Source organism: Solea solea, chromosome 2 (genome assembly GCF_958295425.1).
Source record: "Solea solea chromosome 2, fSolSol10.1, whole genome shotgun sequence".
Lineage (NCBI taxonomy): Eukaryota > Metazoa > Chordata > Actinopteri > Pleuronectiformes > Soleidae > Solea > Solea solea.
This window is the reverse complement of record NC_081135.1, coordinates 32851585-32878969: the sequence shown is the minus strand read 5'-3', so window position 1 is coordinate 32878969 and position 27385 is coordinate 32851585. Positions and strand designations below refer to the sequence as shown.

The window sequence follows — 27385 nt, the reverse complement described above, 5'->3', positions numbered from 1 at the left end:
ATAATCACATTTAATGGAGAGATTATGAAAATATGATGTGAAATTATTAGTCATGGCCAGCAACAACAACAGTGAATCCAAGGATACAGGGAGGTGGGAATGAGAAGGTCCAGTGCGTAACATTTAGGAGAGCTTATTGGCACAGATTGAATATACCACCCAATAGGGTGTATTAGTGTATAATCTCTATAAAAAAATAATAATAAAAAAGGTTTTCATAGCTTTAGAATAAGACTTTTCCTGGTTTTTGGAGACCACATTGAACAGACTATCTGTCTACAGCTGCCTGAACAGATGTGAGGTTAGCATTTTGAAGTGGGAGCTCACAAAACAAACTGTTCCGCTCACTTAGACCCAATGCATAAACCAACAAAGAAGAGAGAAGAAGCAGATAGAGCGCGAGAGTGGGGAGAGTCGTGCAAGTGTTCACATCCTTAAAGGTATGCAAAGGCCACTGTTGTTCCCTGACACACTCGGGAAAGGGAGGGGTAAGAAGGAGTCCTCTGTTTGTTTGGTATACTCTGCAGTGACACCATTAGATGCCACTAATTTTCATTCATTCTAACCAACTGGACATTTGAGCCATTTTCAGAGGTTAATTCTAGAAAATTAAAATCTGCAGGGTCAGGGGTCATACACGTTAACAGAAGAATATTGTCCAGAACATCCAGGTGAAGTGTGGAGTGTGGCTTGAGCATGAAGGGGCCGTGTGGCTGATGAGCTGGCTGGCCGTGAGGTAACAGGAGAGGAGCAGTTGATCCCGTAGAAGACTTTAGGGTGATGGTGTCCAGGCACAAAGCCGGTAAGCAAAAAATCGAAGCAGAGCACAGAACAGAAGTCAACCAATGCAACAACAATACAACACGGTAAGTTAACATTGAGGTGAGGAAGTGATGCGTACATTTGACACATGCAACAAAACATTAAAACATGTTATACAAGCAAGTTGACTGATTTGATGTCGAGACGATTTGTAAAGACTCGCTGCTGTGTAGGAATATTAATTACTAGCTGTTAGTCAGTTAATGGAATTAAAACAATTAAACATTTATTAATACATTAACTAACAATGTCCATCTCCTTTCATTTGCATGTATAATCCTAGAACTTGCATTCTGTGTAATAATCTGTAATACCAGCAAAGTAGAAATTTATCATAGAAAATACTAACTTTCGAGACGTGTTTAAGGTTTGCTTAAAGTGAAAACCTTCTATATAACTATACTGTATAGAGCCCAAAAATAATACAACACTGGCCATAGAGCAGATTATCCTTCCACATACAGTTCACGCAGCAATCTGGAACCATGCAGGAGATGACATTCAGTATTGGTTAACTGCATGTTAAATGCAAATCACAGCCGTAAATAATTAAGTACAAATCATTGAAATTACAGTATGTATGTCACGTGTCATTGCAATCTCTGTTCTACTGAACTAGTCTCTCATTTTTACCTAAAATGAAAATGAAATGGGACACACCTTGAAGAACAGGATAAATCATCAGTGGTATCCAATGGCTTTCAAATACGCGATACGTTTTTGCCAGAGATTCAACAAGCAGTCATGAAGAAAGTCTGCAGTGCGAAGGGCCACACATGAGTAAACATCGGACCGGCTTTTTTTAAATGGCGAGGATTGAAAAAATGACATAAGCATGTAAAATCGCGACCGATGAGGATAAAGCGGTAGACAATCGATGGACGTTTGCGGTGATGTTGTAAAAACATGTACTCCGAAACTGTAGGGGGAGCTCCATAGAGGAAAAAGGCGAAAAAGCGATCAGACTTGCAACGTTCCCCTTAAAGTGTGCCTCTGAAGACACCATACTTCCACAAGAATATGCCTACACATGAATATGCAAAATTAAGGGCTAAAGTTGAGAGATCGGGGCAAGAGATGAAAGACCACTGATCACTACATGCACTTCCTGTGTGTCATATATTTACATATTCATACATTATATCTGCCAAGGAGGTTATGTTTTTGGTTCTCTCCATCTGTGAGAAGGATAACTCAAAAAACTATGGAACCAATACTCAATATTTGACACGTTGGGGGATTTAATATACTTAGAGACGTGATGCTTGATCTTGGATTTTTATTGCAAAGTCTCAAGTAAGCTTAGCAGTCCCCCCTTACACTGGCCACCTGAACTATATTTAGCCTCTGCTGGCAAGTGAATGGAAGTGCCTGGCTTATATTCACCGCTGTCATCGACACAGCCAGTATTTTTAGGGGAGAGCAGCAGCTGCGAAAGCATTTAACGGTATTCCACAAACAATGACACTAGGGGTGTCTAACGCCTGAACAACACAGTATTGGGGGGACCACTCAGAAGCTGTGAAACGGCAAGTTGGTGTGGATATAGAAGTTCCATTTTCCCTCACTCTGAAAGGACAGGCGGACATGAACAGGGGAGAACTCTGAGGAGAGCATGTGTCTGAATCTGAAGTCAGCCTGGGACGTTACTCAGCCTTCAGGAGCCTGGTGGCATTGCTTCTTAACTTGAAGCCAGATTGTAAGTGCGGAATGTTTGTTGACGGTCCTTTTCTGGCGGCTGAAGCGAGGTAGGTCATACGAGGGGTACACAGCACCGCTTCACAGGGGGCAGAGGTCATTCCAATTAAATCAGACAAGTAAACGCCGGGGTTAATCTCCTCTCTTTAAATCTCCAGAGGGAATATTGAACGCTCTTTCAACACAATGTGCAAACTGCAGCAATAAAACATCTTGCAGTGCAAAATAATTTTCAAGCAAATTCTAACATTGATGTAAACACCTGCACATTTAAAGAATATATTGAATGTTTTTATTCAGTTTTTAATTTTAAAATTTACACCAGTTTATTTGTAAAATGATTAGGTTCAACAAATCCTTATGTATCTCATTGACAACAGATATGAAAGAATACTGTTTTTGTATTGCCAACCACAAGTTGGGTTTCCATTAATATACACATAAATTAATTGTATATGTGTACAGTATAAAAGCAATATATTCATATTAAAATGTGAGATCTGAAACACTGGCCATTAAGGGTTAAAAGCTCCTCAAGGAAATGTTTTGGTCAAAGAATAAAATTACTCAAATGGTCATAAGAAGAGTACAATTTCAAGCGGGAATTTCAAACTGTTTTGAGAAAAGCCTGACATTTGTCGAAATATGTAGGAAAAATCATTTTAACTGTGACATTTAGAGAAAGAATTCCAGTTGAGAGTTGCCAACAAAGGGTGTGATTGGGGGCTCAGCATATTTTCACCGTAAGGTCTCTTGGGTGGGTAGTCTGTGATTTCTGCCAGTGTTTGTGTGAGCATGCGGCTTTCAGAGCTCTTTGTGATACCTGACACACACTCCCTCGCAGATCTTTATTTAGTGTGTGCTATATTAAGTACTTTCCCATTGAAATACAGCACCAGCTGTACTGCCTATGTGTTGTGACTGCTGTTGCAACAGGCCGGGGTTGTACCGCCAGTCACTGCTAGCCTGTGTTTTTTTTTCTCATGCAGACAGATCTAATTCAATTAGCCCTAATAATCATGCCATTCGTTTGTGGTGAAACACATGCCTGCAAAAGGGGGCAGAGGTTGAATGTTTCAATGATAGAAGTTTTATTTTCCCGTCCATATGGGCTAACTTCATTATCACAGGAAGGAGTGAGTATAATTTTGTATACAGTTATTTCACATGAAGTTCTTATTATCTGGCTATAATACTGCAAGTTGGGTTCACAATATGTGTATAATTTCAAACACACAAGCCGTATATTTTCAAAGTAATCCATCTGGTAACCTTCCTTTTTTTTGTAGACATTTGCAGTTGGAGCATCTTAGCTGTGTGAAGAAGTGCCACTTTCTCTCCTGGACTGTTGGTGACATCTAGAAGACTAAGTACTAAAAATGGATGTGTTTGGTGGTGCACCACGTTTCTTGGCTTATCCAAGACCAGTGGTTGTACAAAGTGGAACTGATGCAGTCCTAAAGTGTCAAATTGGTGGCGATCCAAGGCCTGCAGTTATCTGGGAACGAAACAATGAAAAGATTGACCCACAAGGACAGTACAGGGTCTTTGAGGATGGAAATGTTTACAATCTCATCATATCTGCTGTGACGGTAGAAGACAGTGGACAGTACATATGCAAAGCAAAGAACAGTATTGGGGAAACGTATGCAGCAGCCACACTAAACGTGGAAGGTGAGGCACAAGAGATGGAGGTACGAGAGGAAAATAAACCACGGTTCCTTATCAAGCCACTCTCTACCCGTGTGGGTCGTGGTGAAGATGCTGTCTTTTCTTGTAAGCTCTGGGGAAAACCACGGCCAGAGGTTGTCTGGGAAAAAGATGGCAAGAGACTCAATGACATATTTGAAAGTACACACTTCACCGTGGGCTACCAGGATGGTGGATGGTTTCAGCTTAAGATCTTTAAGACTCGTGCTCCAGATGGTGGTGTGTATACATGCAAAGCAAGGAACGAATTTGGGGAAGCATTGGCAGGAGCTGTGTTGCTTGTTGATGCAGGCCCAGGACATGAGGAAGAAGGAAATCGGAATGGCTACACAAACGGCCACTGGAAAGCCCACCAAGGAAAACTGAGGAGTGGTAGACAAGTGCAAAACCGACTCAAGGACAATAGTATGACCAAGTCTACGAAAGTAAAAATGTTTGCAGTGACAGAGGGCAAACATGCCAAATTCCGTTGCTTTGTGACTGGTAAACCCAAACCAGAAATTATTTGGAGAAAAGATGGCAGACTGATACTGTCTGGAAGACGTTACTTGTTATACGAGGACAGAGAAGGATATTTCACACTTAAAGTTCTGTACTGTAAGCAGAAGGATAATGGAGTTTATGTTTGTGCTGCATCAAATACTGCAGGGCAAACCCTCAGTGCTGTACACCTCTCTGTAAAGGGTAAGTTGGGATCAATTTCAGTGGCCTCAGACTTTCCATTTTTATAAAATATAAACACATTTAGACACAACTATTAGTGCAATTGGAGACTATCTTGCATGTGATGCTTTTTTTAATGAGTGAAGGAGTGAGTATGGGTGTGCGTGATCTTGGATCAGATTACCATCCATTTGATGCAACAGTGATGTCAGAGAAATAGCATTTCTCATAAGAGGTTCTCTGAGATCATTTATTGGCATAAGGCCAGAGAGTTTTATGATAGTATTTTGATGCTTTGCATCAGTACAATTCTATATACTTTACTTAAAAATATGGAAAATGTTTAATCATATATATGTTCATGGTTTATCGTAACCGTTAAGTTTATATATCCTACATACAGCATTACAGTCAGTCAGTTAGATTTATAAAAGGATATGTCAACAGGTCTACCAGCTGCAATTATAATTAGTAATCAACTCATTCCATATCAACTGCATTAAAAGCAATTCAATCTTGGGTCCACTGTCACTGGAGGATAAATTAAATGATCTGAAATTTGAGTCAAGAGATATGTAAACAGGCAGAGCTCCGATCTGCTCGAGGTGGATTCCTTCTGCGGTGACATGTCTGCAAATTTACTTAGCTTGTCAAAGGTCTCGGAGTCCATCTGATCGAAATCTTTGGGAAGGGGATCATGTTTCTCACATGGCCAGGAGAAGTCTAAACTCATGGCACCAACACTCTGTATTGTACTAAGTCAGTCAATGTACAAGACTTCGTAAATGTAGTAAATCAGTGGTGGTTATAAGGTACATTTAAATACAACATAAATTAAAACCTGCACATGAATGTATATTATCAGTTGTCAGTATGTTTAACTGAATTTGTTAAAGCAAAAAATAAAAAAAGGAAACTAGTAACTTTGCACGTGGACAACTAAATATAGTCCACATTCTTATGGATTGAATTGTCTAGTACCATCTGATGGTATCATTTACAGACAGTTTATTTCCTATCTGGTGTTTTAATGACTTTTCCATATCTTAACTAAATCAACCACTTCAGCTTGTTTACTTCCATGGAATCCACTGCCAAATATGTAATATTCCAGTTGACCATATTTATAATAGGAACAAACTATAGACGATTTGATGTGAGTTGTAATTTAGACAGAAGTAAATATGAATACATCAAGATTGTTTGTTTCACCACATAAGAAGCTCTACTGGCTTAATCGACCTGGTGTTTTTTTTCCCTTTTCATTGGTCCCAGAGCCACCTGTGAGGTTCAAGCAGCCTCTCATTGATCTAGAGGTATGGGAACGAGATTTGGCTATTCTTGAGTGCGAAGTTCCAGAGGACTCTGTTCCGATCACATGGTATCTGGAAGACAGGCGGTTGCAGCCAGGGGCCAAATATGGAATGGAGGAGTGGGGAACAAAAAGACGATTAACCATCCGTGACATCGGAGTTGATGACGATGGGATTTACCTTTGTGAGATGCCCGATGGGGGAAGGAGCATCGCAGAGGTAGCAGTAAAAGGTAAATTAAATAGCACTAGATGTATTTGGCAAGCTCAATGTAAAGGTATACACAAACTTACTGACAAGATAAACCAATAACATTGTCCTAGTACCGTTATCACAATTGTGATATTTGTGTTTAGAAATTGGCTCTTTAATTACTTTTTAGCGCAAACTGGGGCACTCCCAACCTGTAATTTAACTCTCAATTTCCCTTCAAAAACTTCTTGTTATACAACATTGTTCAATGTCTTTATGTGAGCAAGACAATTAAGGCAAATCCTTGCAGATAAAAACGATGATAATATACATAATAACCTCCACCAAAGAGGTTATGTTTTTACCAGAGGTAGTCTATTTGTCTGTGAGCAGCATGACTCAAACTAAATTGAAGAGCCACAGAACAATTTTAGGGTTGTTTATCATAATTACATATTTAGAATCCCTGTCCTCTAAATGTGCTGAGGATTAACGTCAGTGTTTCCTTGTAGGTACAATATTGCGGAAGCTCCCAAGAAAAGTAGATGTCTTGGAAGGTGAAAATGCTGCCTTTTGTGTTGAAGTGGAAAAAGAAGAGATGGACGTACACTGGTACAAGGAAGGCATAGAGCTGCGAGAAACTCATCAGACCATTATAAAGTCCTTTGGTCGAACTCACATTCTGGTTTTTGTCAATACAATGCCCCAAGATGCTGGCCTTGTGACTTTCCTTGTAGGCAGATCCAAGACTTCCTCTCAGCTAAGAGTCAAAGGTAGGTTATGTTCATTCAAGCATTCAAAAGCAATAGAAACCTTGGAAATATTGCAATTAAATGGCTTCTTTTGCGTTCCACTTTATTTTGTTTCAGCTGCCAGACATTGTCCTCCCAGTTGCCCAGTGGCTGTGCAGATCAACACAGAGCGTGCAAATGCTGCTCTTCTGTCATGGGTTTCTGCTCAGGACTCACGCAAAAACCCTCCATCGGGATATGTGCTTGAACGACAGGAAGTGGGCACAGGCTCACAAGAGTGGCTACAGTGCTTGACCACTGACTCTGCAACATCTGTGGAGATCCTTGGTGATAGTGTACCATGTGAAGCCGATTATCGATTTCGCATTTGCAGTGTGAACAAATACGGAAAGAGCAATAATGTTGAGTTCCCAAAAGCAGTTCACTTAGGTAAATTCAGTTCTGAAAACATTTCTTTTGTCCAGAAATACCCAGTTTAGGAAGATACTTACCAAGTCATGTCCATTTCTTTTGTAGTTCCAGTGGCGAGAATACAAGCTCCCTTACAGGATGCCTTAGTGCCTGAGGGACAAGATGCCATCTTCTCTATTGAACTCTCTGCTTCAGTTATTGGAACATGGTTCTTAAATGGTACTCAACTTCAGGAGGATGAACGTTTTTCTATGCGTCGCTCCAGAACACACCAGTCTCTTCGCATTCGAGGAGTACGTGATACGGATAATGGGGCTGAGATCACATTTATCGCATATAGTATTCGGGATTCTGCAGCACTGTACATTCAAGGTACGTATGAGTCACTCATTCTAATTCATATTTATGTGCTTTAAAAAAATGTTTTATGTAATTTGGTAAGGGGAGTGTTAATTAGTTTGATTAAACACAAAAACATTTCTATTTGCAGCTCCTCTTGTGAAGTTTTCACCTATGTCAGAAATGGATCGAAACAAATTTGTAGAAATTGGAAACCCCATTGTGCTCTACTGTGAGCTGTCAGACCCTGCAACTCCAGTGCATTGGTACAAGAATGGGGGGGAATTACAAACAGTTGAGGGTCTCCATATCCAATCTGAGGGCACCATGAGAAGAATAGTTATCCAGTCAGCAGAATTATCACACTCAGGAGTGTATTGCTGTGATGCCATTGATGACGTCATCAGATTCAATGTGGAAGTAGAAGGTGAGTACCGCGAGTTCTTTTAATTTCTTATAAACTGTCTTCATTATGTTGTTTACCCATTTTCTTTTTTCCAAATTTATAACCTCACTTATTAAAACTCTTTTTATATTCACCATATTTATTTACTTTAACTATACATTAAACTATATAAATATCCACAGCCCCACCTGTGAGGTTTTCAGCCATTCCAGACACTGAGAGGAACATAACCATCTACACTGGCTGCCCCATTGTTTTACAATGTCAGCTCTCAGATCCCTCTGCCCAGGTGCACTGGTACAAAGATGGTTCAAAGCTCCATCCTGAAAGCGAAGTAGATATTCTAACCAATGGCAATGAGAGAAAACTGATTGTGCATTCGGCAGAGTTTTACCACTCTGGGTTATACTGCTGCAAGACAAATGGTGACACCATCGTGTTCAGTGTGGACATAAAAGGTGATTTTCTTTATCTCTAGTAATGTGAAACATTAACAAGTTCCTCTTCTGCAAAGCAACTAACTCTTATCACACCCTTGTGTTTTCACCATTGCCCTTCTTCACTTTTTCAAAGTGTCGCTAAGTCTTTTTTATTGCATTACAGCATGCTAGCAGATTTGTTGTTGCTGAAATAGTTAATTAGGAATAATCTAAATGACTGGTATGACGTTGATCAAAGGTTGACATAAGTTCTAAACATATCTGTAGCTCCACCTGTGAAGTTCTCAGCAATTCCTGACGAAATGAGGACCAAGACGATTGAAGCAGGCTGCCCTATTGTACTCCAGTGCGTGGTGTCAGATCCTGAAGCCCACGTTTGCTGGTACAAGGAAGAAATGCAGCTAATTTCAAATACCGCAGTAGAAATCCACTCAGAGGGCAACACAAGGACATTAGTTGTTCAGTCTGCAGAGCTTCGCCACTCTGGTGTGTACAGATGCACCACACAGGATGATACGATGGAGTTTCAAGTGGCGATCAAAGGTGACTTTACACTTTTTATTTTGTGCGTTCATATTGTAACCCCACCTCCTCTTTGTAGATGCCACTAATAATCCCCGCTTCTACTGTGTGTGGTTTGAAGGACTGCTTCACACACATAAGCTTAAAGAACTGTTAACACACCAGGTGATTACTATTTCTGATATTTGTACGGTAACTGCTGTGGCTCTCCCTGAATTGAAAGTCTCCCAAGCCCTTTCATCTTCTGATCTGCAGTTGCATTTTTGCAAGGTGTCCATTTCCACAGTCTTGATTTTATTTAGCTGTTCTGAATTCCCAATGCTAGCTTTACCAGTGACGTACTCGACTATCTTTGACGTTGAGAGAAGCAAGTCACTTGAAGCAGGCAAAGCTCTGGAGCTGGAATGTGAGGTTGCAGACTCCACTGGGCCTGTCTGCTGGTATAAAGATGGTGTAAGGCTCTTCCCGCAGAATGGCTGGGATATACAAAGTACTGGCAGATTGAGAAGGCTTATTATCCCATCTGCTGAGCTCTTACACTCAGGGCTATACAGCTGTGAAACATCTGATGACACTATCCACTTCACGGTGGATATTAAAGGTGACTTTTATTCAAATACTAGAAATTCCTGGAGACTACATGCAACTTACTTTGACAATATGTAAATACTGTATGTCTGTCTATGTGTTGGTGTTATGTGTGACTTTGTGACTGTTTGGTAAAATTAATCTACTGTCAAAATGAAACTAGTTGTAAATGTGAACTTTTTGGTTTAAGATACTGATTAATTCACATTCGAGGAAGCAGAACCTATAACTATCTTTAGTCCAAATATGCACTGTTGAGTCCTAAATCATAATATGAATCATCGTCTTTAGCTCCAACGTTGCCGTTTTCGCCCTCGCCCTCGCCCTCACCAGATGTTGTGGAGATGCAGTCACTTGAGGCAACCTGCCCCACTGCAGCAACATGTGAATCCTCAGATCCTGTTGTCCAGAAATCATTGCAGGGGGATAAAGAACATGACTCTAATAGAGAGTCTGATTTTCAAATGGGAGGCATCAAGACGACCCTTGTAATTGAACCAACTCATCCTTCAAACTCTGGAGCATACTACTGTGCAACAGCAGATGATGTTGCTCCTTTGATAGAAAAAAATCAAGGTGAATCTTTTTGTCTATGTGTTTTCTGTTAGCCAACACTAACGCTTTATGTAGTTGTTAGTCTGTCCACTTCTTGCTGTTGCTATGCATTACAGAAAAACAGTATTTCTTTTAAGTCGCTGTTTTGATATCCTAATGAACACTGAAATTATCCCCCAATAATCTGTAGTGCCACCTCTGACAAATCAGCTTGGTCCTGATGTTGAGACGACCAATTCTGCTGAAGAGTACTGCAAGAGTACTGCAATTGTTCAGCAGTTTGAGATTTCAGATCCCATTGCCAAAGCCAGTTGGTACAAAGATGGGACCCAGATCTACCCAAAAAAGGAACTTGACTCTGAATCACAGAGCAGCAGCCAAGTCTTGACCCTCCAGTCACATGACTTGTCTGAGACTGAAAGATCGGCTGATACACAGGCAAATGTGGAGATGAAAGGTGGTTTTCCGCAATATATCTGCACAAATAAGAACTATGAATTTAGCTGCATACATAAATATATCACAGAGCTCATTGTTTTCTCTTTGGCTTTGTCCAAACAGCAGAGCAATGTCACTATGGTGACGAGAATGGTGAGATAGCTGAAGCGTCTGCCCAATACACTGTGGATGTCAAAGGTGATTTGATATATTTCAGCATCAGTCATCCATTTTAACCCAGCACATAAATGCCACTAACAGCAGTGGTGCAATTATCATCAGTTCAATCATCTAAGGCATCTCATAAGCATTTTCAGATAATTGCTTTCTCATCCCTAGTGTCATGTCATTTCCTGCAATTAGGCTCTTAATGAAATATATGGGTGTTTAGTAGCGTCTTCATACTAACATATGTTGTGTTTGTCAAATTACTCTTCATTTTAACAGCCATCTTTGCTTATAACAGACACTTTGAAACTCTTAAAGTCCATCTTATCTTATTCATCACCAGATCCTCTCATTCGCATTGCTGCCCTGAACGTTTCCCCGTTGCAATGACAACGAACCCTTGTCAAAGAGAAGAACATTTATGTACTTTTTAGGTTTTTAAGGTGATAGGGAAGCGATTGATGGTGAACAATATGAGAAGTCAGTTGAAAGGGGAAACATAGGAGCTGAATCTCAGACCAATCCTGGTCGACCATCTTGTTTGTCTTTGCAATGGATTATCCCATAACTCCATTCTAACCCACACTGATGTACAATTCTGTTATGAGAAGAAGTTTTGAGACATCAACCACTGAAAACCTTTCTCTGTGTACATCACAATGCTTATAGCTACATCGCCAAGGCTCTCATCTGGCCAAGGGAAGTCCACCGAAGAGGCTAATCCTGCTGAAGACATCTTCATGTCTTCAAAATACAATTCCAACATCTTTGGTAGCAAGAGAGGAGATATTCAGATATATGAAGACCATTCCAGGCATATGCCAGCTTCCCAGTCAACATATGAATATACGACGGACTGCTTCAAAACTGAACAGCTAAAGGATTTCTCTGACCATCAAACAATAAATAGACAATCTCCAGTTTACTGCAGTTCTACAAAGCCAACTATAATACAATCTGACACACACCATAACACTCCCCAGTCCACAGAATTGCAAGGTGAGGAATTAATTTCCTATGCACAGCATGCAGAAGAATTGCCCATGTCCTGGCAAACAGATTTCCAGTCAGATGAGTTCTGCAGTAGTCTACAAACTGCAATTACTGAATCAGAGAAGTTACATAGCTCAGTGCAAATGTCAACTATCCACTCAGAGCAAGGGAGTCTCCAGTCAGAATATGTCTCTGATCAATTCCAGATTTCGGGCATCAAATCAGACAAACTATTTAACACATTTACATCCCCACATACTGCAGTTTTCCAAACAGAGGAGCCTTCTACACACGTACATATAGAAAAACACTTTACATCCTCACATACTGCAACTGTCCATTCAGAGGAGCCATATACCTCCTCAAATGATGCAGCTGTCCAATCAAAGGAACCTAATACATCCTCACATACTACAGCTGTCCATTCAGAGGAGCCCTATACCTCCTCATATGATGCATCTGTCCAATCAAAGGAACCCAATACATCCTCACATACTACAGCTATCCAATCAGAGGAACCCTATACATCCTCACATACTACAGCTGTCCTTTCAGAGGAGCCCTATACCTCCTCATATGATGCATCTGTCCAATCAAAGGAACCCAATACATCCTCACACACTACAGCTATCCAATCAGAGGAACTCTATACAGCCTCACATACTGCAGATGTTCAATCAGAGGAACTCTATACATCCTCACATACTGCATCTGTCCAATCCGAGGAGCTCTTTGAATTCTTAAATGCTGCAGCTATCCAATCAGAGGAGCCCTTATCATCCTCACATACTGCAGCTGTCCAATCAGATGAGATTTGTTTTACATCTTCAAATATTAAAGTAACAAAAACGGAGAAGCTCTGTAACTCCGCAGAGGTGCCAGCTGTCATGTCTGAGAAGCGTCTTGATTGCTTACAAATGGAAACTGTCTCTTTAGAGAGCCCCTCTTTATGGACTGCAACTAACCAGTCAGAGGAATTAAACATGCCCCTACAGACATTGACTGACTGGTCAGAGAAGGTCAGTGTCTTCCCTAAAGACATATCTCCTCAATCAGGGCACATGTGCAACTCTAAAAAGGTAGATCCCATCCAAACAAAGGACCATTACAAATTACAACAGTTGGCCCATGTCAGACAAAGTGACCTACCTGGCCATTTAGAAGAGTATCCATCAATGCAGGACTCAACTCTTCAAACAGCACGTCATCACTCCATGGAGGCCACAGAAGACTGCACAGTTAACTCAGGACAGAGATCATCTAAGTTTGCAGAGCCCTACCAAACCAAGCAGGTCTCTACAGTCCAACCGGAAGAGAGCTATCTATCAAGGACATGCGACAGTCACTGGATCGACAGTTTCACTGCAAATAAGGTGGCTGTTGGAGGTGATTTAAATGGTTAGCATTATGAAACAACGTGGATGGGCACAATGTTGACATTGTGTAAAATGAAGAGATTGCTTATTTTGGAGTTGTTGACATTTTGACAATTTTTTATTTCATTTTACAACATTATTTTATACTAAAACTGGTAAATCACTGAGCTTGGGTAGTCACTGAGGAAATTTACAATGGGAAAAATTAGCTTCAAATCCTAACTTGAATGTTGAGGTATCTCAAGTCTAACCAAAGATACCTTTTGATAAGTTACTAATAACACGCAGATGTATCTTTTATGATGACTTCTTTTAACTCTTAAGATTTTTTGGCATGACTAATTTGATATGTTGATCATCTGTTTGAATGCATATTTTGTTGTGGTCAGTTATAGTGATGCAATTTTCTTCTGATGTTACCTAAAACATCCCCAGCTCTGCCGGTGACAATTACAACACTTGGTGACGCTGAGAGGAGCAAGTCTGTCGAAGCGGGTGAACCATTAGTACTGCGATGCGAGGTATCAGATCCTAACGCTCAAGTGACTTGGTACAAGGATGGAATAAAACTACATGAAGCTGCTGGGCAAGAACTGGTGGCAGAGGGTTCCATAAGAACACTGGCTGTCCAATCAGCGATACCATCTCATGCAGGGATTTACAGCTGCGAGACAACAGATGATGCGATGCAGTTTCATGTGGATGTTAAAGGTGACAAAAACACTTTTCATCAGTTCTGCAAATAGATTTTAGTGAGCGTCAAGTGCACCCAAATAGTTTTTGCTTTGCTGATAGTACGTTCCAGACATTAGAAGTAGATGAATGCAAGTTCTTTTCTGCTTATAAAATCTGAAAAGTGGCAAACTCCTAGTTTTAGCTAATCAATTTGGTATTGTAAAACGATGCTTTAGATTGTCATTGTTATCAAAATAAGAGGCCTTAAAAGGCATCCTAGTGGAGAAATAATTTATGCAGTCATCATGACACACAGGGCAGGCAAAAACCAGTATTATGCTCTGGGGTTGCAGTCAGAATTCTGAACACACATAACAGGGTAAATATTTGTGTTTATCGTGTAGTTATTTAACTAAACAAGACAGTAGGGAAAGGCTTTGGTTTCAGGATTGTATTTTGCTTTTTTTTTTGGTTTATTGCAGTTCCTCTTTTGACCAGTTTGTGTAAAATTCAACCCTATAGCTCCACTTGTGAAGTTTTCAGCTATGTCTGAGGCTGACCAGATTGAGACAGTCACGGTGGACTATCCTGTTGCTCTACAATGTGAGCCATCAGAGCCCACTGGACAAGTCGAGTTGGACATGGATGGAACAACGCTCCTACCTCAAAGTGGAATAGACTTCCAATCGGAGGGAATTGTGAGGAGTCTAGTTGTCCCATCAGCAGAGCAGACTCACACCGATGTACACTGCTGTGAGTCAAACAACGATGACACCGAGTTTGCAGTGAAAGTGGAAGGTGATGCTCAGACACTTTGTAGTGCTTTCGCTGTCTTGCACTGGCAACTAATTATAAAAAAATGTTACCCCCAAAACTTGATTGACTGCAAAAACAATTACTACTACTACTATTTTTTTAAAAACTGATTTTTAACAAACATTAAAATAAAAAGATGTCTAAATATGTTATTAAACGCTCAGCTTCGCAGTGCAGCCAGTTGTTATGCATGTCATTGACTTAGCTAGCATTTCACAAGACACTAACTGAATACCACCCCTTCACCAGAATCAAATCTTGTTTGCGTGTTGGTTTGGCAATAACTGGAACTGAAATGTAACAACTTGGCTTCTGTTCTTTTAGCCCATGGAATATGTTTTCTTTTGTTGTCTTTTGTTATGTCAGTCATATTTATGTTGTTTTGTCCACTGTGCTTTGTCATTCTTTGCCCTCTTTAAATTTAAGTTTCAATCTTGAAATTCTGTATTGAATATACAGTCGGTTGGATATCTTACTATAACTTCAAGAGACTACTACATTTGTGAGCCTCATTTAGATACTCTTTCTGCAATATCTGAAATTTGTAGCACTACCTGTGAAGTTCTCGGAGCTTCAAGAGACTGACAAGAACAAATCCATCCAAGAGGGTGCTACCATTGTCCTCAGCTGTGAACTCGCACTTGATCCCTCTGCTCATGTGGACTGGTACAAGGATGGTATGGAACTCCTGCCACAAGACAATGTAGAGATACAGTCAGATGGTTTAACAAGGACGTTACTCATCCATTCAGCTGAAAGCAAACATGGTGGCACCTACGAATGTTCAACATCAGATGACACCGTCACATTTAAAGTGGACGTACGAGGTGATTTGTCTTTATCCTTTCTATCGTCTTACAGCCAGCACACCACATCCATCTCATCTTAAAATGACTAGTTTCTAATGTTCATAAGAACATGGTATTATAAGCTGGACAGTGTGCTCTGTCCACTCTTATCCAAAACCTTTATTTCCTTCTCTTAGGCCGATCGCCACAGATCATGCCGATCCCCCCCTCAGAGCAATGCAAGAGGATTGCATTTGGTTTTCCAATTATGCTCCAGTGTGTGGTCTCAGAGCCTGTTGCACAGGTTTCCTGGTTTAAAGATGGGGTGGAGCTTTTTTGTAAAACTGGCCTTGATATGAAGAGAGACGGCAGCTTCAGGAAGTTAATTATTCATTCTGCTAAGGTCTCTGACTCTGGCCTTTACAGCTGTAGCCTCGCCAATGATGTTGTGACATTCCATGTGGACGTTGAAGGTGATTTGCTTGTATTCATTTTTAATTAATAAGCTTCCAGGTGTGAGACAAACATTTCAGCATTTGCTTTACCCATAACTGTGTACTTCTTTGTACATGTAAGTAACATTTTATAACACTGTCTGAAAAGAGAGCTCTCACTGTACGTGCTAAAAAGATTTTATGTGCAAAACTCTACTTGTTAAAGGATATAGCATTTTGACAGCTTAACAGTGGTGTCCTGCATTGCTCTTATGATGCAGCTCCTCCTGTGAGGTTTTCAGCGCTTCCAGAGATTACAACACACACATTTGTTGAGGCAGGCTGCCCAATTAAGCAGCTCTGTGAAGCTTCAGAGCCAACTGCCCAAGTCGATTGGCACAAGGATGAAGAAAAGCCACTTCCAAAGAGTCGATATGAAATTGAAATAAGCGAAAATCTAAGAGAGCTTGCTGTTGAATCAGCAGAAGTCAGACACTCTGGGGTGCGCAGCTGTGAAGCTACAGATGACCATATAGAATTTAAGGTGGATGTTACAGGTGATCTAAGTATTTTGAGCTTTGTCAGAATCACTAACTATTTGACCAACTTAGGCTTTAAACATTTTAAGACCAAATATTCACTTTGGCATTTACTAAAGAGGCTTTTTTTTTTTTAGAAACAACACTTATAGGCCCTTTCAGACTAGATGTGGCAACTAAGTGATTATTTATCTTCAAGAGCCTGGTGCAAGCTTAAAAAACCTATTGTGATACTAACAGTGGATCAAATTATCATGAGTATCATGTGTTACTTCTCAGTTTATTGTGTTTGCTAATGATAGAGTTGAATTAATGATGCTGCAGTCTCTCTAGTCTGAAAGGGCATTCTGGCTGTAGACGTGTTGTATTTTAACAACTACAATTAGTAAACTTTAAAGGCATTACATTTAAATGCTGCCAAGTGTACATACTGTACATCTACCAGGTGTAAAACAATCCTTTGAAATTGTTGGATTGTTTCATGTCCTATTATACAGACTCACTCAATGTGGTCTGGTGACTCTAAATATGTGTCTTCAAAATGTAAGTAATTGACATAACTCAGTGTCAACCCATTTAGACACACACCTTGCTTTACAGTTTATACTCAGTCAACTAATAGAGTATAGCTTAGCAAGTTTGATTACTGTCTGGTTGCTGTTTGATAAATTTAAATACCTATAGCACCAGTTTGATTCTCAGCTGTTCCAGAGGCTGGGGGGAACAAGTGTGTTGAAGCAGGCAGCCTGACCAAACTGCCGATCTCAGACCCTACAAACGACACCTGCTCGTATGAGGACGGAGTAAAACTCTTGCCGAAATTGGGAATAAACATTGATTCAGAGAGCAGTGAGAGGACACTTGTTATGAAGTCGCCCACATCTTCATACGCTGAGGTGTACAGCTGTAAAATTGATGACGAATCAGATTCAGATTCCAACAGTTTCGTTGCGGAGGTGAAAGGTGATATGCTTAGCTTTTTCTTGGCAAGATGTTGTGACTATAGAGTCCTAACAGTGCAAAACTCCATCAGCCATCCCAGCCGTTTTCCCTTCTTCGTGTGCTAATTTCATAAAACATGTAGTTTCCCAAATACATGCTTTACATTTAGGACCACTTGCAAAACATAGCATGTATATTTTACCAGCATATTCAGTTACATTGGATCACTGCACTGCTTCCATTAACGTTTACTACTTGCTTCAAAAATGGATTAACACCCAAGAAATATTATATTGTTGACAATGAGCAGTCATCTACTTTGACATAAGCATGTCCAAGCTGTGAAATACAGACCTTATAGCTTCTTTAACGCATGAGCATAAAGAAAAAATGCTACTTTCAAGCAACAGCTTATCTCTTGTGTACCATTTTATGCAGCACCACCGGTGACATTTGTGGATATCCCAGAAGAAGAACTTTTCAAGAGTGTTGTAGAAAAAGAACAGCTTGTTCTGTCATGCGAAGTGTCCAGAGACGATGGCATTGTCCAGTGGTATAAAGATGGAGCTGAAATGCAACCAAGCATTAAAGTTACAATGGAAGCAGAGAGTACCAGAAGAAATCTGACTATCCATTCAGCTCAACTGTCAGACGCAGGCACATACACATGCCGTGCAGGAGACCATGTTTTACTCTTCAAGGTTACCATACGAGGTAATCTTGCTGAAAATGAATGGAAAAAATATGAAAAATATTGAAGCAAAATTCACTTGTGTTATAATGAAAAAAAATGTTTTTCCTTCCACTTCCAAAGAACCTCCAGTGATGATAATCTACCCTAAGGAAGATGTCCACCTTGACCGCCATGTCCCAGATGAAATCATTCTGAGTTGTGAACTGTCTCGTATCAGTGGTGTTGTCAGCTGGTACAAAGATGGCCAGAAGCTGCAAGACAGTGAGAACATCAAACTCAAGATTGAAGGCCCTTACCGACGACTAAAGATCCTTTCTAGTGGAGTCGAAGATTCTGGAGAATATGTCTGTGATACAGCCGACGATTCAATATTCTTTCATCTAAGCATTACAGGTAAAAATCCATAGTACTACAGGAATTAAAATAACTGAAAGTATCATCCAGATTTGTTGCTAACACTTGAAAGAATAAACAATGCTCAAGTTGTGTCAAACTATCAATTTCCAGAACCTCCAGTGCGGATTGTATCCCCAAGCCAGTCACAAATGGAACTTTGTCAACAAACCTCAGAGAGGATGGTACTGAGCTGTGAGATCTCACGGCCCAATGCGGTGGTGCGCTGGTATCGAGATGGACTCGAAGTGGAGGAAAATGATAACCTTATTCTGGAGGTGGATGGTGTCTACAGAAGACTCATCATACCTGAAACTACTGTCAAAGATTCTGCAGAATACGTATGCGATACAGCAGATGATTCCGTGACCTTCTTTGTGAACATAGCAGGTAGAAAATACTGAATTGATAAGGTTATGTGTTTCCATGTTGATCCATTGCTTACACTAAATTCTTACTACACAGAGCCCCCTGTCCGCTTCATACGTCCAAGGAAGATGGCGAGTAGAGTAGAGAAAGTGGCTGGGGAGACTCTGGTACTTGACTGTGAAGTTTCAAGATCAAATGCTGAAGTCACCTGGAAGAAAAATGGGGAAGAAGTAGAAGACTCCAGAAATATCACCATCCTTGAAGATGGCGCCATGCATCAATTAACCATCCACTCTCTCACAGTGAAGGATGCTGGGCAATATGTCTGTGATGCAAAAGATGATGTGATGGATTTCCAAGTAAAAGTGAAAGGTAGGCCATTATATTGTTCTTTGACAACTCCAACATTAGACAAGTTTTGAAATCATATACTGTTTATGATATTTTCCATTTCCTTCTGCGGTGGTTTGCTGTTGCACCTCTTATTGCCTTCTTTTCTATAGCAATGCCAGGAATTGTATATCCAAAGAACACAAAGTGCAAATTGGGGTCATTAAGCAACATTTACCCAATGATAGAAACTAGCACTCTACAAGGCAGTAGTTTTCACACTTTCCCACTTCACAAATCAAACACACTGAAAAAAAACTGATACCAATAACTAGATGTACTCCAAAGGTTTTATGAGCCATACCCCACACTGCTTCCAAGTCTTGAGCCAATTGGTTCAGCAGCTTTTGCATAGTCCAACTGACAGGCTGGCAAACTCCTCCTTGGCAGAGGCAAAAATGGAAACAGTGGCCTGGTGAGTCACATAAAAGCAAATGGGAAAACAAGATGGTGAAAACAAAGTGTTTACAGATGACCCCCTAGTGTCAGATATATACAGTAGGTTCCAACCAATTTCACCCAATTGAGTTTTCTAGTATTTATGCTTCATCTGTTAGGACTTCCAGGCTCTTGATAATGCAGTGAAAAAAAATTATAGATTTTTTTTCTTGCTCATTTTCAGAATTGCCTGCAAAAATTCTTGGAAAACCTGAGGCAAAAACAGAAAAGGAGTTCTTAGTTACTGATGACATTATTCTTGTGTGCGAGCTCTCAAGATCCAATGTCTCAGTCACTTGGTACAAAGATAATGAGCTTATTGACGACACTGAGCGATACTGTATTGAGGAGCAAGGTGTCTTCCGATCACTGGTTGTCCTAAATGCTGGGCTCCAGGATTCAGGAGAGTATGCTTGCGATGCAGTGGATGATAAGATGGTCTTCCATATCACAGTCAAAGGTAATCATAATAAACTATTGAAATGTTAATCCGTCTTTCCTTCAAAACAGGAAAACAATAACTTATACTTAATAACTTATCTTTATGCACAGAGCCTCCAGTACAAATCATTGGGAACTCTGGCCACCCAGAGCATCACATCCTGGCCGCAGGAGATGACCTTATTTTGGAGTGCGAGGTATCGCGGTCAGATGCCACTGTTCAGTGGTTATGGAATGGCGAGATACTGAAACCAGATCCCCGTATCAAAATTGACAGCTATGACGTTGTGAGAAAGCTTGTCGTCTCTGGACTTCAACCCTCAGACTCTGGAAAATACATCTGTGATGCCACTGATGACCAAATGATAACAATTGTTGAGGTGCCAGGTGAGATTACGGCTTTTATTTCTGCAATTTGTGTTTCATTAACAATGTCCCGTGCATGTATATGGAAGTAAAGGCAACTCATTTGTTAATCATACTTTTGCAGAGCCTCCGGCCAAGTTTGTGAATAAACAAGCAAATAACATCTTGGCCTATGAAAATGAGAGTGTTACATTGTGTGCCATTGTGAACAATGAAAGAGCTAATGTTCGGTGGTTGAAAGATGGCCAACTACTGAACGAGGACAACATTCACATTTCCAGTGAGGGTAATACCCACAAGCTCACTATTAATCCTCTGCAGCTGTCAAATTCTGGAGAATATGTCTGTGACGTAAACACGGACGAGATGCATTTCAGTCTTTTAGTCAAAGGTAAGAAGTTGGCACTTCTAATTGAAATGTGACCTTTTTCAAAATAATATTTACTCGATTAACAGGACGTTAAAATATAGTTTTTGAATTCAACACATACAGATATAAAAATATATATATTTATGTTTATTTTTAACAGAAATGAAGGTGAAATTTATTAGACCTTTGGAGAACACTGTGTGTATAAAGGGCCGCAGCCTCACTCTACGATGCGAGATCAATAAACCCAAAGGAGATGTGCAGTGGCTGAAAGATGGCCAGGAGATCTCTCCAAACCGCCGGCACACAATACGGGCACAAGGTCGGGAGCGTAGCTTCACCATCCACCAAATAGTGGAAGAAGATGCTGGAGAATATGTCTGTGAGTCCACAGATGACAGGACGTCCTCTACTGTCATTGTAGAAAGTAAGTACATTTAATTGCCAAATAAAACTAAAGGCAGTTCAGAGAGAAATAATGTGTTCAACGGGCAATGTTACCATTTAAACCATCTAATCTCATTCAATTTATTTGCCTTTAGCTCCTCGTGTTGTTGAGTTCATAGCAGAGGTTCGTAACATCACAGTACGAGAGGGAGAAGATGCCGTTTTTAAGTGTGTGGTTTCACCGGAAGATACTCAGTTGGTGTGGCGCTTAAATGGCAAGCAAATAGCTCAAAATGAGCGCACCATCATTTCAAGCAATGGACTGTGCCACATGCTCTGCATCCACAACTGCCTGGTTTCAGATAGCGGCAGAGTGACAGCTGATGCCGAGGGTTTGGTATCTGAAGCAGAACTCCACGTTCAAGGTAAGTCGTTGCCCTATCATTAACATGTATATACATTTGTCTCAAATAGCATAAGTTACATGTTATGTTTAAGAATAATGTTTAATAACCTCTCATCTCTCGTGGTTAACACCATACTTAAAACCAGGAATTATCAGCAGTACTGAAGTGAATGTTAACATGAAAGAAATAAAACTATGTCTGTGTACCATTACTACCACATAAGCATATATGATCAATAATGACCCTCTAAGAGAAGTTGAAATTGTTGGAGGTGTCTTTGACAACTAGTGCTTAACAGCTTCTCCTGTTAGAATTCCTCTGGTAACTGACAGAGACATGTGGCTCACTGGGTTTGGTGTATGTGACACAGTAGGCGGCTAGGCTTCTCAAAGCTTTTTGCTTACTCTCTGTGCCTGAAATTCTGGCTTTGACTGGTCTATATAATCGTGTATAATTTGCTACATTGCATTTTGCTATGTCTGAGGTGGAGACAGCTAGAGAAATTGCTACAAGAGTGCAAACCCTCTTCAAAGGTTAAAATTGTATTTAGTTTTTTAATCCTGAAATGGTTACAGATAATAAAAATCGGAAATTTTCATAACAATCCTTTAACTATTTGAGGTACACTGCATTCAGACAAACAACAACAAAATCATATTTTCTCCTTGGGGGAGGCAACTATTGTAAGAGACCAAAATTATTGGGAGAAAAAAAATGATGATTTTAACCTCAAGTTTTTGGTAATAAACTAAAAGGTACTTCAAAATAAATCATTCAAACTGTATTGTGGCAAGTCATTTAAATAATCTGGCCCACATACCGGGAGATATCGAGATTACACTTTGCCAAGAGCACCTCATATTTTGTTTAAAGATATTCAGGCTGCATTTGCCATTTCAGATGTTGGCCACTTTAGGTTCACATCAATTTTGTGTGGTCCAGATGAAAGCCAGCAGTGCCACATGATTGCCAGAAGTGGGCTACATCTGGTGCAGCCCACTTATGAGCAGGCACAAAAGCATTTCTGGATGCCGTGCTGTTGTGAGGTGCAAGCCTTTGTGCTGATGCACATGGGACCAAACTGCAGCTTGATCTCAACAATAAACATTAACAAGCCAGTTCTACATCCTCAGCAGCAGTTTAACAGCAGTTTATCTTCTTAAAGAGAATCATGTCCACTGACTGTGGCTAATTCACATCACTTTTAGAATTATGCTATGGGTGCCTTATCCATGCCACATCCAGGGTCCAGGTGCCTGCGGGCATCTGTGTGGGTAACATTAACAGTGCTGCTCTCAATTAATATCTTATATTTTTACATTTTCAGAGCAACAGGTGCTGTTCACCAAGACAATGGCACCAGTAGTTGCTGAAGAATACAGTGCGGCACTTTTAGAAGTGGAGGTGAGTCTGGATTCAGAGGAGATACAGTGGATGAGGCAAGGGGTGCTGATCCACCCTGGGGCAAAGTATACCCTTAAACACAAGGGTCGAAAACACTCTCTCACCATACACAAAGTGGCCATGTCTGACCGGGGCACCTACAGCTGTGAAACCCTCCATGATCGCACGCAAGCACAGCTAACAGTGGAACGTGAGTGTGCACGTGTTCTCACTATGCCCAGTACTTTGTTTGTTTACTGCCGTTGCCGACAGCTCCACCTCCATCAGTGCGTCTTGTGAAAGCAAAGCTCAATTAACTGAGTAAGAGTAATTTGAGTGACTGGGACCAGGATGGCATTTGTACTGGAACACATCACGATGGCAACCAACAGGTGATGGCATCAAAAGCCAAAGCTGACTCGCACACCAGGGTTTCTGTATTGACAAACAGTCAATAAAGGCCTAATAATTTCAAGTTAAGATGCCTTTGCTCAAGGAATTATTCCTGTAAAAATAACAACTACATGCTCCACTAATGCTTCTCAAAAGTAGTAATGTTGACATACTAAAACCAGTGATAAAGACGTACTTATGATAGTTTTTCTTTGCACATACTTTGTATATTTCTTAGTCCTATGAGCCATAGGCCAGTGGGTGAATTAAAGGCTGTTCTTTCAACACTGGTGTGGGTGGGAAGGGGAAAGCCAGGACTTTAGGCACCCATTGGCACCTCCTATGAATTTGGATCTCCTCTCATTGCATCTAAATTTACACACCGGCCTTCAAAACTGAGGTTGTTGTCATCAGGTCTCCAAAATAAACACCCTTTTTTCCACAGGGAATGTGTGTCTGTGTTAGAATAAGTGAAAAATGTTGGCAGATTCAAAGCTAGTCTTTGTATAAAGCCCTGCACTCAAATCCCTAAAATATCATGTTGTCAGTGTGTGCCAGCCTGTATTGTTTAACTCCAGACTGCTGTGCATGGACCAGTCCTCAAGTCTACTTGAACAGAAAGTGTGAATAAAAATGTTTGTAACTGTGGTCAAGCTTTTACAGATGACCTTTCTTGAGCGGTTATTTATTTTCATTTAGACAAGTACCTGCTGTTGTTGCATACTTCTATATTTAAATTAACATAGTTTGTTGTGTTTCCAATTCCAATATTTCTATTTCACAGCTCGAAAAGTCACTCTCAAGAGGGAACTGGTTGACATTACCACCACAGAGAGAGAAACGGCGTCTTTTGAAGTTGAGCTCTCACATCCCAATGTCCCAGGCACTTGGATAAGAAATGGAACTAAGCTTAAGCCGACAAGTCACTTCCGTATTAGTGCCAAAGGACAAGTCCACAGCCTCATCATCTATAACCTATCAGTGGAAGACACTGGCACCTTTACATTCTCTGTAGAGAATCTGAAAACATCTTCAAGGCTTGTTGTCAAAGGTAGGTCATTAACTAAAAGCACTTTTGGTTTGAGTATTAAAAAGGCCAATAAATAAGCTCTGTGATGACATAACCGAGGTCACATTTATGCTTTCAGATAACACAAAATTAACTGTGTGCAGTACACTAGTACAAGCAAAACAAAAATGTTACTGTACTAATTTCGTTGTGGCCTCAGACTAGTAGCTGAAGTGGTGTTCTTACAGGCTAGACTGAATGCCAACCAGTGGAGGCACGATAATGCAAACGGAGGGACGGCATTGCTACTGTTCTCTTCATGTGGGCTCATGTTCCACACACAAAATAGCTTAGCATGACCCTATGAAAAGTGGTTCTATCTTTTCTGCCAGGGCTGAATTTAAAGCCACAGAATAAAATAATCCGCTCCAGGCCAAGTCAATCAGTGTGTATCATCCCTTACAGCTAAAGGCTAAAACACAGGGGACAACAATAGGATGGATATATCATTGTGTGTTTATCCGAGGTTTGTCACAGTTTAAGATGAAAGCAATGGTTGTTTAAGGACAGTAGTGTGCCCACGTCAATGACAAAATAGTACTCACATGTCCATAGACACAATGTTGTAATAAATCCTCCTGCTGCTGTAGGGATCTCTTGAAGACCTGTATAACAGAAAGAATGATCACACCATTGTTAATGTTGACATTGTCACCTGATCTTTGTTTGTTTGTTTGATCCTGAAGGTTGAATTAATATTTGGAGGAATTTAAAATAGTGATATGTGTTTATTAACTAAGAATGCTTTGCTCCATCACCAGAGCCCCCAGTGACCATTTTCAGGAAACTGGAGGACCAGAAATTCTCTGAAGCAGCAGTGATCTCTCTTGAGTGTGAGCTGTCGAGACACAATGTCGATGTAAAATGGTTCAAGGCAAGTGCTGGATTTTTGTTTTTCCTAGAATCATCGTCAATTCATCAAAACATCTTACTTGTCAGATCAAATTGCATCTAAATAGATCAATGACGACTGGTTGATGCCATCACATCAGAGTTGTTGAGATTAACTACAACTGACATAAAATCTCTCTCTTTTTTTTTTTAACCATGTCAGAATGGGGTTGAAATGAAGCCCAGCAAGGAAGTGCGCATTTATGCAATGGGTAGAAAAAGGTTTCTTCAGATCATTAAATGCCACGTCAGTGATTCTGGCACGTACACCTGCGATGCTGGAGAGGCCACCACATTCTGCACTGTGGAGGTCTATGGTAAAGTCTTCTTTTTAAATACTACATTTTACAAAGGTGATATTAGAAAGCACTGTGGTAGGCCATTTAATTACAAATGGCACGATCTATTCAGATAAACAAGAAAATAAAAATAAAGTGAACACTAGTCTCGCTAAACCAGTGGTTCTAAAATACAGTGGTGAAAATAGGCCGAACAAAGTGAGATACAGACTTTTCACAGGAGGCAGATTTATTCCCAATCACAGAATTTACTCTCTAATCATCCTCCTCTTCCTCATACTGTATATAATTCAGACACTAGTATAGTGAAATTAGATTAAGATGGAGCTCCACTTAGATCACATACCCTGGTATACAGTATTTCTGATTTTCCTCCAAGTACCACCAAAGGAAGCTCTCGTACCACTGGTGGTACACGTGCCACAGTTTCAAAACCATGGCTCTAAGCAGAGCTTGTGCACAGCTCACATGATTCTGCTCAACAATATGAAAGGAAACTATCAATAATTTACACCTCCTTGGAACTTATGCACAAGTTGCAGGTTGCACAGTTATCACAGTTGCATACTCTACATCAATTCATCTTCATAGAAGAAGCACAGGCAAAATAAATAATCAGTTTACATTCAATTTAGCTCTACTGGCTTTGGGTTATTGTGCATGACAGGTCTCAGTAACATACATTTGAATGACTAAAAGTATGAGAAATAACCTAAAATACTTTTGGTAAACAAATGCCACCATAGTGGTAGTAGTTACTCGAGTAATATTATCATCACACAGTAGTCAAACAGTAGACTAGACATTTTAATTTAAGCCCCAACACCAGTTAGCAGAGTATGTGATTATCTTGGTAATTAAATGTAGAATCATTTCTGACCAAAAAAGACATTTGAAACATTTAGAAATAAAAGAAAGCAGCCACTTACCAAACACTCACAATGCCAGTGCTACCAGCCTGGAGACATTAGCTTAGCTAGTGGTTACATCGCTAGTATTTAGTATTTACAAGCACCTTAAGAGCTGAAGAACTGCTGTAGGAAAGTAACTACAGTAAATAAGGCAGGCACCTAAGCTTGTGAACCTCACAGTAGACGCCAACATTGTGCTAGTATGAGACATTAAAATATCAAAACAACCACACAACATTAGCCATCTAACATGGCTGACATTAGCCAAACAGGTGGTATGAGCTGTGGCTGATTAAACCTCCACTCAGGTCTTTGGGACACCTGTTTGGGAAGGGAAAATTAAACTCACCATTTCTATTGGTCGGTGGAGTCCCCAGTATTGGAGTATACAGTAGCTCATAATTAGTAAAGAAAAACACCTGTGTGGAGAATCTTTCACTGTCATGCTTCATATATTTACATTTTGTAAAAGTTAAGTGACTTAAAAGTTTGGTTATTTCTTTCTTTGACAGAATTAAAGCACATTCAACAATGAATATTGTGTATATTTAATCTAATATAATCATGCCTATATTGCATGCCATATAAATAAATAATATAAATA

At 40.2% G+C, this 27385-nt stretch overlaps 1 protein-coding gene across 3 annotated transcripts in view; it reads left to right on the top strand.

Annotated features, from left to right (window-relative positions):
* Positions 1-2480: 2480 nt before the first annotated feature.
* obsl1b (obscurin like cytoskeletal adaptor 1b) overlaps positions 2481-27385 on the top strand; it is a 31294-nt gene continuing 6389 nt past the window's right edge. The window contains exons 1-21 of one of the 3 annotated variants that reach the window (XM_058654746.1): positions 2481-2570; positions 3810-4914; positions 6169-6438; positions 6911-7171; positions 7268-7579; positions 7667-7933; positions 8052-8327; positions 9014-9289; positions 18019-18294; positions 18395-18667; positions 18782-19057; positions 19133-19408; positions 20049-20324; positions 20417-20692; positions 20796-21062; positions 21202-21468; positions 21584-21853; positions 23163-23429; positions 24396-24662; positions 25442-25554; positions 25735-25888. In XM_058654746.1, the coding sequence (XP_058510729.1) occupies positions 3900-4914; positions 6169-6438; positions 6911-7171; positions 7268-7579; positions 7667-7933; positions 8052-8327; positions 9014-9289; positions 18019-18294; positions 18395-18667; positions 18782-19057; positions 19133-19408; positions 20049-20324; positions 20417-20692; positions 20796-21062; positions 21202-21468; positions 21584-21853; positions 23163-23429; positions 24396-24662; positions 25442-25554; positions 25735-25888 (5935 nt within the window). In that variant the 5' untranslated portion in view covers positions 2481-2570; positions 3810-3899. Of the gene's footprint in view, positions 2571-3809; positions 4915-6168; positions 6439-6910; positions 7172-7267; positions 7580-7666; positions 7934-8051; positions 8328-9013; positions 9290-13909; positions 14098-14583; positions 14860-15425; positions 15705-15862; positions 16139-16380; positions 16657-17340; positions 17602-18018; positions 18295-18394; positions 18668-18781; positions 19058-19132; positions 19409-20048; positions 20325-20416; positions 20693-20795; positions 21063-21201; positions 21469-21583; positions 21854-23162; positions 23430-24395; positions 24663-25441; positions 25555-25734; positions 25889-27385 lie in introns of those variants that run through there. The other 2 variants (XM_058654748.1, XM_058654747.1) reach the window with 2 other exon arrangements.